Source organism: Trichomycterus rosablanca, chromosome 3 (assembly GCF_030014385.1).
Source record: "Trichomycterus rosablanca isolate fTriRos1 chromosome 3, fTriRos1.hap1, whole genome shotgun sequence".
NCBI classification, from domain to species: Eukaryota; Metazoa; Chordata; class Actinopteri; order Siluriformes; family Trichomycteridae; genus Trichomycterus; species Trichomycterus rosablanca.
In genome coordinates, this window is record NC_085990.1 from 17,830,766 (window position 1) to 17,844,130 (window position 13,365).

The 13,365-nt window shown below is 43.2% G+C and overlaps 1 protein-coding gene across 1 annotated transcript in view; it reads right to left on the bottom strand.

Annotated features, from left to right (window-relative positions):
• The window catches only part of LOC134310347 (small conductance calcium-activated potassium channel protein 3-like), a 132,339-nt gene that overhangs the window by 59,237 nt on the left and 59,737 nt on the right, over positions 1-13,365 (bottom strand). The window contains exon 3 of the mRNA XM_062991907.1: positions 635-730. Coding sequence (XP_062847977.1) covers positions 635-730 — 96 coding nt within the window. The remainder of the gene's footprint in view (positions 1-634; positions 731-13,365) is intronic.

Genomic DNA, 13,365 nt, shown 5'->3' on the forward strand with positions numbered 1-13,365 from the left:
CACCACTGCCAGGTCGTCGCCCTCAACCCTCAATTGCTTAGACAGTTTACTGTCACAGTACTGTTAGTCGCTTTGGATAAAAGGGTCTGCTAAATGCAGAAAATGTAAATGTAACAATGATTGGCTTGTTGTTTAGAGAGGGTGCCGAAAGGGACCTCATAACTGATGCCATTACGACCTCTACTGGCTGATTGACGGTGCCTTCACAGAGACGAGTATAATGGGATCAGTGTGTGACTCTCCATGCGCAAAGTTGATCCACATATGAACTCGCCTCATGTAGGTGAACGGTTCGGTCGGCTACTGCACACGTGTGGGAGGGGGCGTGTTAGTCATGGCTCTCCTCGGTCAGAGTGGGGATCAACATCAGTAGAGAGGAAGCGTAATGCAACCGGGAAATTGGATACGATTAGATTGGGAAAAATTGGAGGGGGGGAGGGGGGATGCAAACAAATAATCATGGACAAACCCCTGAAATAAAAGCTTGCACATCTTGTCTCTGACATGTTCTCCACTGAATTTCCAAATCATTCCTGTCTTGTTTTGAATGTACACTTTCCGTCTGTCCCAACTCTTTTGGAATTGTGTAAGCAGAAGCTTGTTTATGTGAGTGTAAGTGTATGCACGTATTTACCTGCACCTCTCGAGCATGGTAAGCGATGATGAGGCCGAGGAGGATGATAGTGGACAGACTGATAAGACACTTTAGCGCCAGGGAATACATGGAGCTCTGCAAAAACAAATCACACACACACACACTGTTAAACATGTACACTATAAAACACACACACACACACACACACTGTTAAACATGTACACTATAAAACACACACACACACACACACACACACTCGGCATCCTGTGGTTACTCTAATAGCCTGAATGATTACCCCACGCTCATACTTGATAAATGCTACAGTGCTGTCTGCACCACATATCAGCGAGAATCCCCACACACCCACACATAATACACACATACACACACACAGTAACACACTGATTGGGCCATCTAGCATCAGTCCTTCTGACAGAAGCCAAGGTGATCTATCACTTCCTGCCCCAAGCCTAAAGCTCTCTAGCTGAACTCAGGATAATATTAGAATGGCCACCTGTGGGTCTAATTTAAAGCTTGGTACAAAAGCCATTACTGTAGACACCCCACCACTTCCTCTGCCACCACACCACCGCCCCCACTCATCCACGAAGCGCACGGACTCCTCAAACTCCTCCGGCTACATTGGCTGTGAAAGTACCCCTCCCATCCTCCCCAGGGCTTTCATTTGTCATCAACCTTCCTCCTTTCTCATCTTTGGCTCCACACTTGACAGGTCAATGATATTTATAATGTTCCTCTCTATTGGGAGTCATTTTTTTCCCAGTTAGGGATGTGAACTGACCGGTGTGCGTGTGCTGTGTCACTTTTGCTTGAGAATTCATTTGATTGTCTTAATGAACCTCAGGAAAAGATACGGCCACAATTATTTGGACTTTTGTATGTCTGCACCATAACACCACTGAACGGGAGCTAAACACAGAAAGATATTGTATTTGTTGCAGAATGACACTATAACTATAGAGTTAGTATATTAGAGCTATCGGGTGACACGCTGGCTTGATGAGTAGCACTGTCACCTCACAGCAAGAAGGTCCTGGGTTCGATTCCCTGGTGGAGAGGTCCGGGTCCTTTCTGTCAGGAGTATGCATGTTCCCCCCTGTGTCTGTGTGGGTTTCCTCCAAGCGCTCCGGTTTCCACCCACAGTCCAAAGACATGCAAGTGAGGTCAATTGGAGATACTAAATTATCCATTTGACATTAAAAACTTGAACTGACCGCTCAGGTGGCGCAGCAGTAAAAACAAACGCTGCAACCAGAGCTGGGATCTCGAATATACGTCGTATCGAATCTCAGCTCTGCCTTACCGGCCGAGGCTGAGCGGCTATATGAACAGCGATTGGCCTGTTGTTCAGGTGGGCGGGACTAAGGTCGGAAGTGGGTCTCTCTCTGTCAGAATGGTGCAATTACGACCTCTGCTGGCTGATTAGAGGCGCCTACATGGAGATGAGGAAGGAGTGCTCTTAGGGTGTGTCTCTCAGCACGCAATGCTAGGTGGCGCAACGCTCATCAATGTGTGGATGGCAAGATGCATACGGCTTGCTGCTCACGTGTCGGAGGGGATGTGGGTTAGCTTCGATCTCCTCGGTCAGGGCAGGGATCGGCAGAGGCAGAGAGGAGGGCGTGATGCAAAATTGGGCAATTGGACGCGCTAAAAAGGGGGAGAAAAAGGGGAGAAAATGTATTTAAAAAAAACCCCCAAAAAAACCTTGAACTGATGAACACGAACTACCGTTCCTGTCATGAATGTAACCAAAGTGTGTAAAACATGATGTTAAAATCCTACAAAATGCATATTTATATTAAATACTAGAGCTATCAGAGCCACTCAGTGGTTAAGGTACTGGACTAATAATCTTTATAAGGTTACAGGTTTAATCCTCACTCCTACCAAACTGCCACAGATGGGCCCCTGAGCAAGGTCCTTAACCCTCAATTGCTTGCAGTTTACTCAGTCATAACTGTAAGCTTTGTTTGTTTATTAGGATTTTAACGTCATGTTTTACACTTTGGTCACATTCATGACAGGAACGGTAGTTACTCATCACACAAGGTTCATCAGTTCACAAGGTTATATTGAACACACTCATGGACAATTTAGTATCTCCAATTTACCTCACTTGCACATCTTTGGACTGTGGGAGGAAACCGGAGCCCCCAGAGGAAACCCACGCAGACACGGGGAGAACATGCAAACTCCACAGAGAAAGGACCCGGACCGCCCCTCCTGGGGATCGAACCCAGGACCTTCTTGCTGTGAGGCGACAGTGCTACCCACTTAGCCACCGTGCCGCCCCATAACTGTAAGTTGCTTTAGATAAAAGAGTCCCAAACTGAGTGATATGCATAAAATGAAAAATTAAAACAATCATTTTAATATAACATGTTGTAATGTCTCACTCTGTTACATTACAGTCCATAATTACATTTCATTTTTATTGATTGCTTTATCCTGGTCAGGGTTGCAGTAAGTCCAGTTCCACAAGGAAACACTGGGCGCAAAGCAGGGTGGGAATCCATCAAAAGGCTTCGGCCACCCCCTCAGACACGGTCAGCTTATAACAGCCAGTGCTAAGATTTTAACTCTGATCTTAGCAGTGGTGGGCTAGTGTAGTAGACTGCTGCACCACCCGAGCGCATATATTTAATAGTGTAAGTGAAAATGTATAATGCGCTTAGTTATTTTGCACATGTATCTAGATCAGGGGTCGGCAACCTTTAACACCCAAAGAGCCATTTGGACCCGGTTTCCACGGAAAAGAAAACACTGGGAGCCGCAAATACTTTTTGACATCTAAAATGAAGATAACGCAGTATATATTGTTTTTTTACCTTTATGCTTTGTATAAACAACTATAGTGTGTTGCTTATGAAATCCATGAAGTGCTACAGAGAAAATTAAATTTTATTTATGTAATGAACACATTTTGAACTCTTAAAAAAATAATAATAAAAAAAACACGCCGAGTTGAAGGTCTCTTTCAAATGAATTAAAAAGCTGAACTTTAATTATCCATGTAGCAAACAAAAAATGCCGTGAGCCGTCATCCTTATATCGCCTTTGGGCTTTCGGAGCGTGTAGCGGAGTCTTGACCTGAATTTAAAAAATAAATTGGAAAAAAAAACACTATGCCACTAAACAATGAAAAATAAATGTTTGCAAAATATCTGCATAAATATCTCGATAAATGCACAGCGTTTTGGCGGGTATACCGGCTTCCGAGAGTGTGACGGTTATTTGAGCGACGAAAAATAATAAAATATAATTTTATTTTACTATTTAAGATCACAATAATCTTCCAATTTAGAACTACAATTTAAAAAAAGAACTAACACAAATAAAATACACTTCAATTACATACTTATAATTTATTTTCCCAAGCCACGCGGAGCCGCAGTATAAGGATGAATGAGCCGCGGGTTGCCGACCCTTGATCTAGATCATCTTGGATAGGAGTAAGGACGTAAATGATTGACTTCATGGTCATTTATCTGCTAATTAATTACTGTTTATTTAAAATTGTGGGATAAAAATGCCAACACTAATGCACAAGCTCAGTACCTGGGTTTTCGAGCTCTGTACTACCAACCTGATAGTGCATCTAACAGGCACAAGGGAGGGACGTGCAAAAAAGAAAATAACAGAAAGAAAATTTCTTTTCAACAGCTGACACTCGATTTCTGATCAAAGCTGAGATTTAGATCTCTGAGGACAATAGTGTGCTAAACTGAGACTCACCCTTTCACCCCCAGTGCCCACGTGCCAGTTCTGTTTACAGCGAAAACCGTTACAGTTTTTACAGGAAAAACAACAGGTTAAAAACTAACACCCCTAGTAGTGCTAAATTTTGTTTATTTTTATTTTATTAGGATTTTAACATCATAGTTTTACACTTTGGTTACATTCATGACAGAACAGGTAAATACTCGTTACAGAAGATTCATCAGTTCAAGTTTAATGTCAAACTCAGTTTTGGATAATTGTGTATCTCCAATTAACCTGACTTATGTCTTTGGACTGTGGGAAGAAAACTGGAGGAAACCCACGCAGACACGGGGAGAACATGCAAACTCCACACAGAAAGGATGGTACCGCTCCACCTGGGAAACGAATCCAGGATCTTCCTGACGTGAGCAGACAGTGCTACACACCGAGCCATAGTGCTAAATAACATCAACAATAAATAGCTAGGCGTTCAGTTGGCGTCGTGGTCTATTACCCAAGCCCGCTACTGCAAAGATCCGGGTTTGAATCTCAGCTGTGCTATTTGGCTGACCCAACGTCTACACAGACACATTGGCTATGTCTAAGGGGGGATGCCCTGTAATGGATTGGTATTTCTGACTGCTGCCCAGTGTTTCTCGGTGGAACCAGGATAAAGAAGTTGGTTAAATTATCATAAATGCAAAATAAATAGCTACTGTATAAGACACGGTAACTTGAACTATTGATGGGTGAAAATGATAAAGAACATTAAAATGCCATTGATTCCAACAGTTCATAGCATCAAACATCAAATATCCAACTTGTACCCATCAGTGACACAACTTGTCCACATTTCATCTGATTACCTACTGAACTATTAATTAGCCTGCAAGCTAACTGAATGCGATTCCAGCAACAAATAACTGCATTTCCTTTCCTTGATGAACAAATTCGATGTGCAAGACAAACAAACACAACACTGCATGCACGAAAGCATATCAGACATCCCAATCCAAAACCAGGAGGATTATTATGGAGTTCTGGCTCGATCAGCCTCTGGCTTGAATAAATGTTCCATAACTATGAACGAGTGCAGACATTTCGAGTTTGAATCCTAGCCCTGCTACCAGCAGGCCGGGCACCTATACAGACAGTGATTGGCTCGTCTGAACAAAGGGAGTGCCGGAGAGGATTCCTAATGACTGCTGCAATTACGACCTCTGCTGGCTGATCGATGGTGCCTGCATAGAGACGAGGGATAATGGAGATTGGTGCGTGAATCTCCGAGTGTGATCTGGATCTCCATATGAGCTCCATTTGTTGGAGGCATATCATTTATTACATATAATTAGGGTCCTACTTTGTTTGTTTATTAAAATTTTAACATCATGTTTTATACCCTTTGGTTACATTCATAACAGAAACAGTAGTTACTAGAACATCCTACCTAGAACATCCAGCGATGGTGCGAGGCTTCATGTTGTCTCAAATACAAAAATACTCATCTGTGTTTTGACACGCCCCCCTCTGTGTCCACAGAATTGGTTGGGAGTTTTTCAAACTTAGTTACCCGAGTCATGTTTTTAGCTGCTTTATACTTCCACATCTTGGACATTTTGACTAAGTGATTGCTAACTGAAATGCCGTTGGAATGCTAGGACCGCCTCATGGTGCAAAATAACCACTAAATGTGAGAAACTTTTTTTCTGCCCTAATCTAGTCGTGTCCAATTACCCTGATTGCGTCCTCTATGCTGATTCGACCCTTCGCTGACTGAGGACGCCTCTCAACTGACATACGCCCCCTCCGGTAAGCACAGTCAGTACAGACTGCATTTTTCACCTGCACGAGTCGAGTTCATACACTTGACGGGCACTGTGTACGGAGGGCCACACCCCCATCAGCATTATTCCTCAGCCTTGTGCAGGCGCCATTAGTCAGCCAGCAGGGGCCGCAGTCGCACCAGTTATGAGGACCTATGATCCGACTTTCTTACCCACTAACCCTGAACAACAGCCAATCGTTGTTCATACAGCCGCCCAGCCCAGTCGGAAAGGCAGAGCTGAGATTCGATACGATGTATTCGAAACCCCAACTCTGGCGAGCTAGCGTACTTTACCGCTGCGCCACCTGAGCGTCCTTTAAACGTGAGAAACTGGGTGTGTTCGAAAAGCTAGTGTGCTGTTTACATAGGCAGCGTTTTACGTCATCCTGTGCGCGCTCCCGAGAAGGAGGCTGTTCGAAATCCTAGATGCCTTAATACCCTCACTACTGAGGTATCTTAATATTTCAATGTTATTTTCACTCAAGAACGAGTGAGCATCCGACGCTGCCTTAGTGATCAAGGATATCCCAGCATTCATTGCGGGTCGGGTGCTCTTCTCTCACAGAAAAATAAACATGGCTGACGGGGTGGAGAAACGAATGGAGTTATTTTCAAACGTAAATAAAATATTACTGATTTTTAACTTGTATAAACTTGTACCGAGTGTTTCTATTTGCAAGTTCGAGCTTGTAAGGCAATGTAACCGTTATCGGTACATGAAGGGAGGTGTTATATTGATGTTAGCGTGCTGTGCTACCTCAGTTCATTGGTTTTAATGGCAAGATGCTAAATGCTAAACGCGAAACCCACAACCCGATGGAAGCGCTGTCTAAGTAGCGCGTTCGAATAACCTGACTTATAAGTAGAGATGTACCGATCTGGGTTTTTGGCACCGATTTCGATCTCCGATCTCCTTTCAGTGCGATCGGCCGATAGCCGATTCCGATCGGGGGGGGGGGGGGGGGGGGGTGTTTACTTCTAAAACTAAAGCAATTCATTTTTTCACCCACAGGAGACATATTTCATTAGTCTAACTGACCACACACACACACACACAGGTTTATGTTATCCAGTTCAGTCTGAAAAAACCTTAAAAATGGGTCTAACAGTGAAGATAAACCGGTGACAAAAGCAACGGCGTGTTTGTGTCTTTAAGAGAGACGCTCTGTTCACAGTATCGATATAAGTGATTCAGGAGTCGATTCATTTTATGTGAAGCGTAAGTTTCTCTTCTCAGTTATCTCTCCGTGTTTACCGTTATTAATTAATGTCGTGGTTTTAAATAAACACCAGCTACTACAGAACATTTTGTGTGACTCTCTTACATTAAAAAGCTTCATTAAAAAGCTTAATTAAACTGCTATTACCACAGAACGGTAACCGACTCGCTAACAGACTCGTTCTGCCTGTGGAGCTAAAAGTTTTCTGTCAGTCAGAGCAGATGATCCTGAACTAACGAATTTAGTAATTAATAAACTTTTGCCTCTGATTGGCTCTGTAACGTTTTCTATTCTCATCTACATCAAAAGCAAGAACCGATTACGATTTACCAAAGTGAACCACGAATTTATATAATGTGCTCATAGAATCGACTCAGATGGGATCGGGTTGAATTATCTTTTCAAAGTAAATATTTCAATCAGCAAAATTGCATCGTATGTATGATGCACAACGTTAATTACGCTATTTTAGGTTGTGAAATGCGATGGGTGACGAATGGTGATGCAATGGTTGGCGCTTTGTAGCTCAAAGTCTGGATCAATCCACTGAGCTGTTAAGCTTAACATGGAGGTGATCTTTATATATCACGCGATCGTATCTGCTGAATTTAGGAAATATCGACCGATCGCCGATCACATATTTTGATTAAAAATCGGCCGATTTCGATACATAGCCGATCGATCCTTCCATCTCTACTTATAAGTCATTGACTTATTAGAATCCTCTCTACTGAGGCAGCTGCCTAAGTAGACAGTAAGACAGCAAGGAAGCTCCCTAGGTTTTCGAACACACCCACTGTGTGAAATAGTTTAAATCACAAAACACAAACCATACAGTTTGAATTTCACAGCAAATTGCATATTACACGGGAAACGGCTTGTTTTACGATCCGTGACACAATTTTTATGTCATGAATTAGGTAGGGCCTTACATATAATTGATTGTGCATGCTTGTTTGCTGGGGTGGCACAGTGACTCAATGGGCAGCACCAGGTGGGGCGGTCCGGGTCCTTTCTGTGTGGAGTTTGCATGTTCCCCCCGTGTCTGCATGGGTTTACTCCGGGTGCTCCGGTTTCCTCCCACAGTCCAAAGACATGCAAGTGAGGTGAATTGGAGATACAAAATTGTCCATGACTGTGTTCGATATAACCTTGCATACTGATGAATCTTGTGTAACGAGTAACTACCGTTGATGTCGTGGATGTAACCGAAGGGTGTCAAACATGACGTTAAAATCCTAATAAAACAAACAAACAAGTTTTTTTTTTTATATTTTCCTTATGCATTTTCTCCACTTTTTTCTCCCTTTTAGGGCGTCCAACTGCCCAATTGCATCATGCTTCCTCTCCAACAATGCCGATCCCTGCTCTGATTGAGGAGAACGAAGCTAACCCATGCCCCCTCCGACACGTGGGCAGCATGCCGTATGCCTCTTATCACCCACACTTTGACGAGTGCAGTGCAGATCTCAGCACTGTGTACAAAGAGACACACCCTGACAGCCCTCTTTTATCATCTCTGTGCAGGTGCCATCAATCAGTCAGCAGAGGTCATAATTGCACCAGTCATGGGAGAGAGACTCCATCCGGCTTAGTCCTGCCCATATCTAAACAACAAGCCAACTGTTGGTAATGTTCGATACGATGTATTCGAGATCCCAGCTCTGGTTCCAGCGTGTGCTTTTTTACCGCTGCGCCACCTGAGTGGCCTCAAACAAGTATGTTTGCTGAAACAATTAAGTTAGAAGAGGTGTTCACATACTTTTGGCCATAAAGGTTTTTTTCATTTTCTGCTTGATCGAGGTCAGTGTTGCGGTGGGTCTGGTTCCACCGGGATATACTAGGCACAAGGTCGAAACATCCTGGACAAGAAACCAATCCATCACAGGGCTTCAGCCATCCCTTCCTATCTGACAGAACTAATCATGTCTGAGTTGACACCTGGCCAGCCGATAGCGTAAATAGACTGGCTGCCTGGTCATATAGTGTGTATTGATTTTATGAAAGAACATTTACTGTTATGGGGTTAATGTTGGTGTTTTGATTTATTTACGTGTCTTTCTGACCACTGGGTTTTAGTTGCTGAAATTCATCAGCGCTGTTCTCGCGTCTTAATTAGTTTAATGCAATTCCTGAAATGCTGGATCGATACGGCCGTCTCAAACCCCAAAGCAATTTCTCATTTCACAAACCGCCGTGCCAATGCCCACAACTCAGGTTTTAAAGTTTTAAACCCAGTCGTCACTAGACTGCAATAAACATCTAAAGAAATAAAGTCATTAAAAATACCACATATCATTTTGAGCACACAGAGTAGTAAACAGCAAACAATTTACTCTTCCTAATCAGGGTCACAGTGCATCTGGCACCTCCAGAAATAAGGGATTCAGAGCCAGTCAATTACAGGGCAACCTACAGTCATCCACTAGCTCAGTCACTCAAACCCAGGAGCAACCAACCCACCTACTGCACAGTTGATTCACAAAGTATCCAGACCCCTTTATTACGGCACCTGTTAGTGGGTGGGATATATTAGGCAGCGAGTGAACATTTTATCCTCAGAGTTGATGTGTTAGAAGCAGGAAAAATGAGCAAGCGTAAGGATTTGAGCGAGTTTGACAAGAGCCAAATTGTGATGGCTAGACGACTGGGTCAGAGTATCTCCAAAACTTCAGCTCTTGTGGGGTGTTCCCGGTCTGCAGTGGTCAGTATCTATTAAAAGTGGTCCAAGGAAGGAACAGTGGTAAACCGGCGACAGGGTCATGGGTGGCCAAGGCTCATTGATGCACATGGGGAGCGAAGGCTGGCCCGCGTGGTCCGATTCAACAGACGAGCTACTGTAGCTCAAATTGCTGAAGAAGTTAATGCTGGTTCTGATAGAAAGGTGTCAGAATACACAGTGCATCACAGTTTGTTGCGTATGTGGCTGCATACCAGTCAGGGTGGGCAGACCAGTCAGGGTGCCCATGCTGACCCCTGTCCACCGCCGAAAGCGCCAACAATGGGCAAGTGAGAATCGGAACTGGACCACGGAGCAATGGAAGAAGGTGGCCTTCATGGAAACGCTATTCCCTGATGGCTGTGGCCTCTTTCAGAAGGATAATGCGCCCTGCCACAAAGCAAAAATGCTTCAGGAATGGTTTGAGGAGCAAAACAACGAGTTTGAGGTGTTGACTTGGCCTCCAAATTCCCCAGATCTCAATCCAATCGAGCATCTGTGGGACGTGCTGGACAAACAAGTCCGATCCATGGAGGCCCGACCTCACAACTTACAGGAGTTAAAGGATCTGCTGCTAACATCTTGGTGCCGGATACCACAGCACACCTTCAGGGGTCTAGTGGAGTCCATGCCCTCGACGGGTCGGGGCTGTTTTGGCAGCAAAAGGGGGACCAACACAATATTAGGAAGGTGGTCATAATGTTATGCCTAGTCTGTGTATACAGGTGTACAGTGAAAAAACATTTCCTGCATATCCCAGTTTGTCTGGAAGCTGGGGTCAGAGTGTTTGTACGGCACCCCTGGAGCCGAGAGGCTTAAGGGCCTTGCTCAAGGACCCAACAGTGGTTGCATGGTAGAGCTGAGATTCGACCGCTCAACCTTTCGATTGCCTGAAGCTTTACCCTTTAGGCTACCACTGTCCCTGTGTACAAGCTTTGCCTACCTGGATTTTTGGCAGTTTATCCCATTCTTCATGGCAAATCCTTTCATAAGCATCTACGAATGTAGTCTGTCCACAGGTTTAGGTCTAGGCTTTGGCTGAACCCCTGAAGAACACTTGCTGGGTTTTTTGCCAGTGCTTGCTGTTCTTCTTAAAAAAAATCTCACCAGACTACAGACATCCCAAGTTGCAAAAACTAATTTCATGGAGGTACCCCCGGACCTCGACCCCGACCCCCCAAGCCCAAAAAAAAAAAGCTAAAAAACCTCTCGCACACACCAAAGGATATGGATGATAACAGAACTTTTAGGAGCTGCTAACTGAGCTACTAAACTAACTGTTCGTGTCACAAACACATTAATGTGTACTACATAGTGCACTAAATAGTGTGAAAGATAATAGATTGATGTTCCCTACATAGTGCACTAGATTGTATATTAGAAAAGAATTAATGTTCCTTACTTTATGTGCACTAGATAGTGTACTACAAAATAGACTTATGTTTCTTACATAATGCTTATAGCGTATTAGTTAACGGATTTAGGTTCTCTACATAGTGCACTAAATTGTATGTCAGATAATGGATTTATGTTCCCTACATAGTGCACTAGATAGTATTTTAGATATGAATTTATGTTCCCTACGTAGTGCACTAGATAGTGAATTAGACAATTGGTTTATGTTCCCTACACAGTGCACTAGATTGTATATCAGACAATTGGTTTATGTTCCCTACATAGTGCACTAAATTGTATATCAGATAACGGATTTATGTTCCCTACACAGTGCACTAGAAAGTACAACTAGATGATGATTTGTGTTCCTTACATAGTGCACTAGATAGTGTATTACATAATTAATTATGTTCCCTACATAGTGCACTAAATTGTATATCAGATAACGGATTTATGTTCCCTACATAGTGCACTAGATTGTATATCAGACAATTGATTTATGTTCCCTACACAGTGCACTAGATTGTATATCAGACAATTGATTTGTTCCCTACACAGTGCACTAGATTGTATATCAGAAAACGGATTTATGTTCCCTACACAGTGCACTAGATTGTATATCAGACAATTGATTTGTTCCCTACACAGTGCACTAGATTGTATATCAGAAAACGGATTTATGTTCCCTACACAGTGCACTAGATTGTATATCAGACAATTGATTTATGTTCCCTACATAGTGCACTAGATTGTATATCAGATAACGGATTTATGTTCCCTACATAGTGCACTAGATTGTATATCAGACAATTGATTTATGTTCCCTACACAGTGCACTAGATTGTATATCAGACAATTGATTTATGTTCCCTACACAGTGCACTAGATTGTATATCAGACAATTGATTTGTTCCCTACACAGTGCACTAGATTGTATATCAGATAACGGATTTATGTTCCCTACATTGTGCAATAGATTGTACATCAGACAATTGATTTATGTTCCCTACACAGTGCGCTAGATTGTATATCAGATAACGGATTTATGTTCCCTACATTGTGCACTAGATTGTATATCAGATAACGGATTTATGTTCCCTACATTGTGCACTAGATTGTATATCAGATAACAGATTTATGTTCCCTACATAGTGCACTAGATTGTATATCAGACAATTGATTTATGTTCCCTACACAGTGCACTAGATTGTATATCAGATAACGGATTTATGTTCCCTACATAGTGCACTAGATTGTATGTCAGACAATTGATTTATGTTCCCTACACAGTGCACTAGATTGTATATCAGATAACGGATTTAATACGCGATCGGGGGAAAAGTCTGTGTCGCCTGTGTGTGCTTGTGCGCGCTCTTGGCCGCTCGTTCTAGATTCCGGGAGATTTTATCTTGATGACTTGCGGGCATCAGGGAGACGCTATGTATATGCGGGAGACTCCCAGGACTTCCGGGAGACTTGGGATGTCTGAGACTAAATTGCTTTTCTCACGCTGCCAATCCTTTACTCACAACTGAGCTAGCCTATAGCACCGCTGTGAATTGAGGCTCTCAGCCAGGGTGAACTAGCATGATATTCCACTCTGCCACCCAAGTGCTGCAATAAAATCATAAACATAAAAATCAATAATTACAGTCACTCGGGTGGTGCAGCGCTAAAACGATCTAGCTTACTACAACTGAAAGCTTGAGTTGTCTTGTTCCAATCTCAGATCTGTTATCGGCCAGCCACAGACTTGGTCGGATATGTCTAAGGGAGGCAATCTGAGGGATTTCCCACTGCTGCTGCAATAGGCTATACACACACACTCTTTTGCATAGCGAGTCAGTCAGCCATTTCAACAGTTGCTATGGCGTTTTTAACTCGCTCA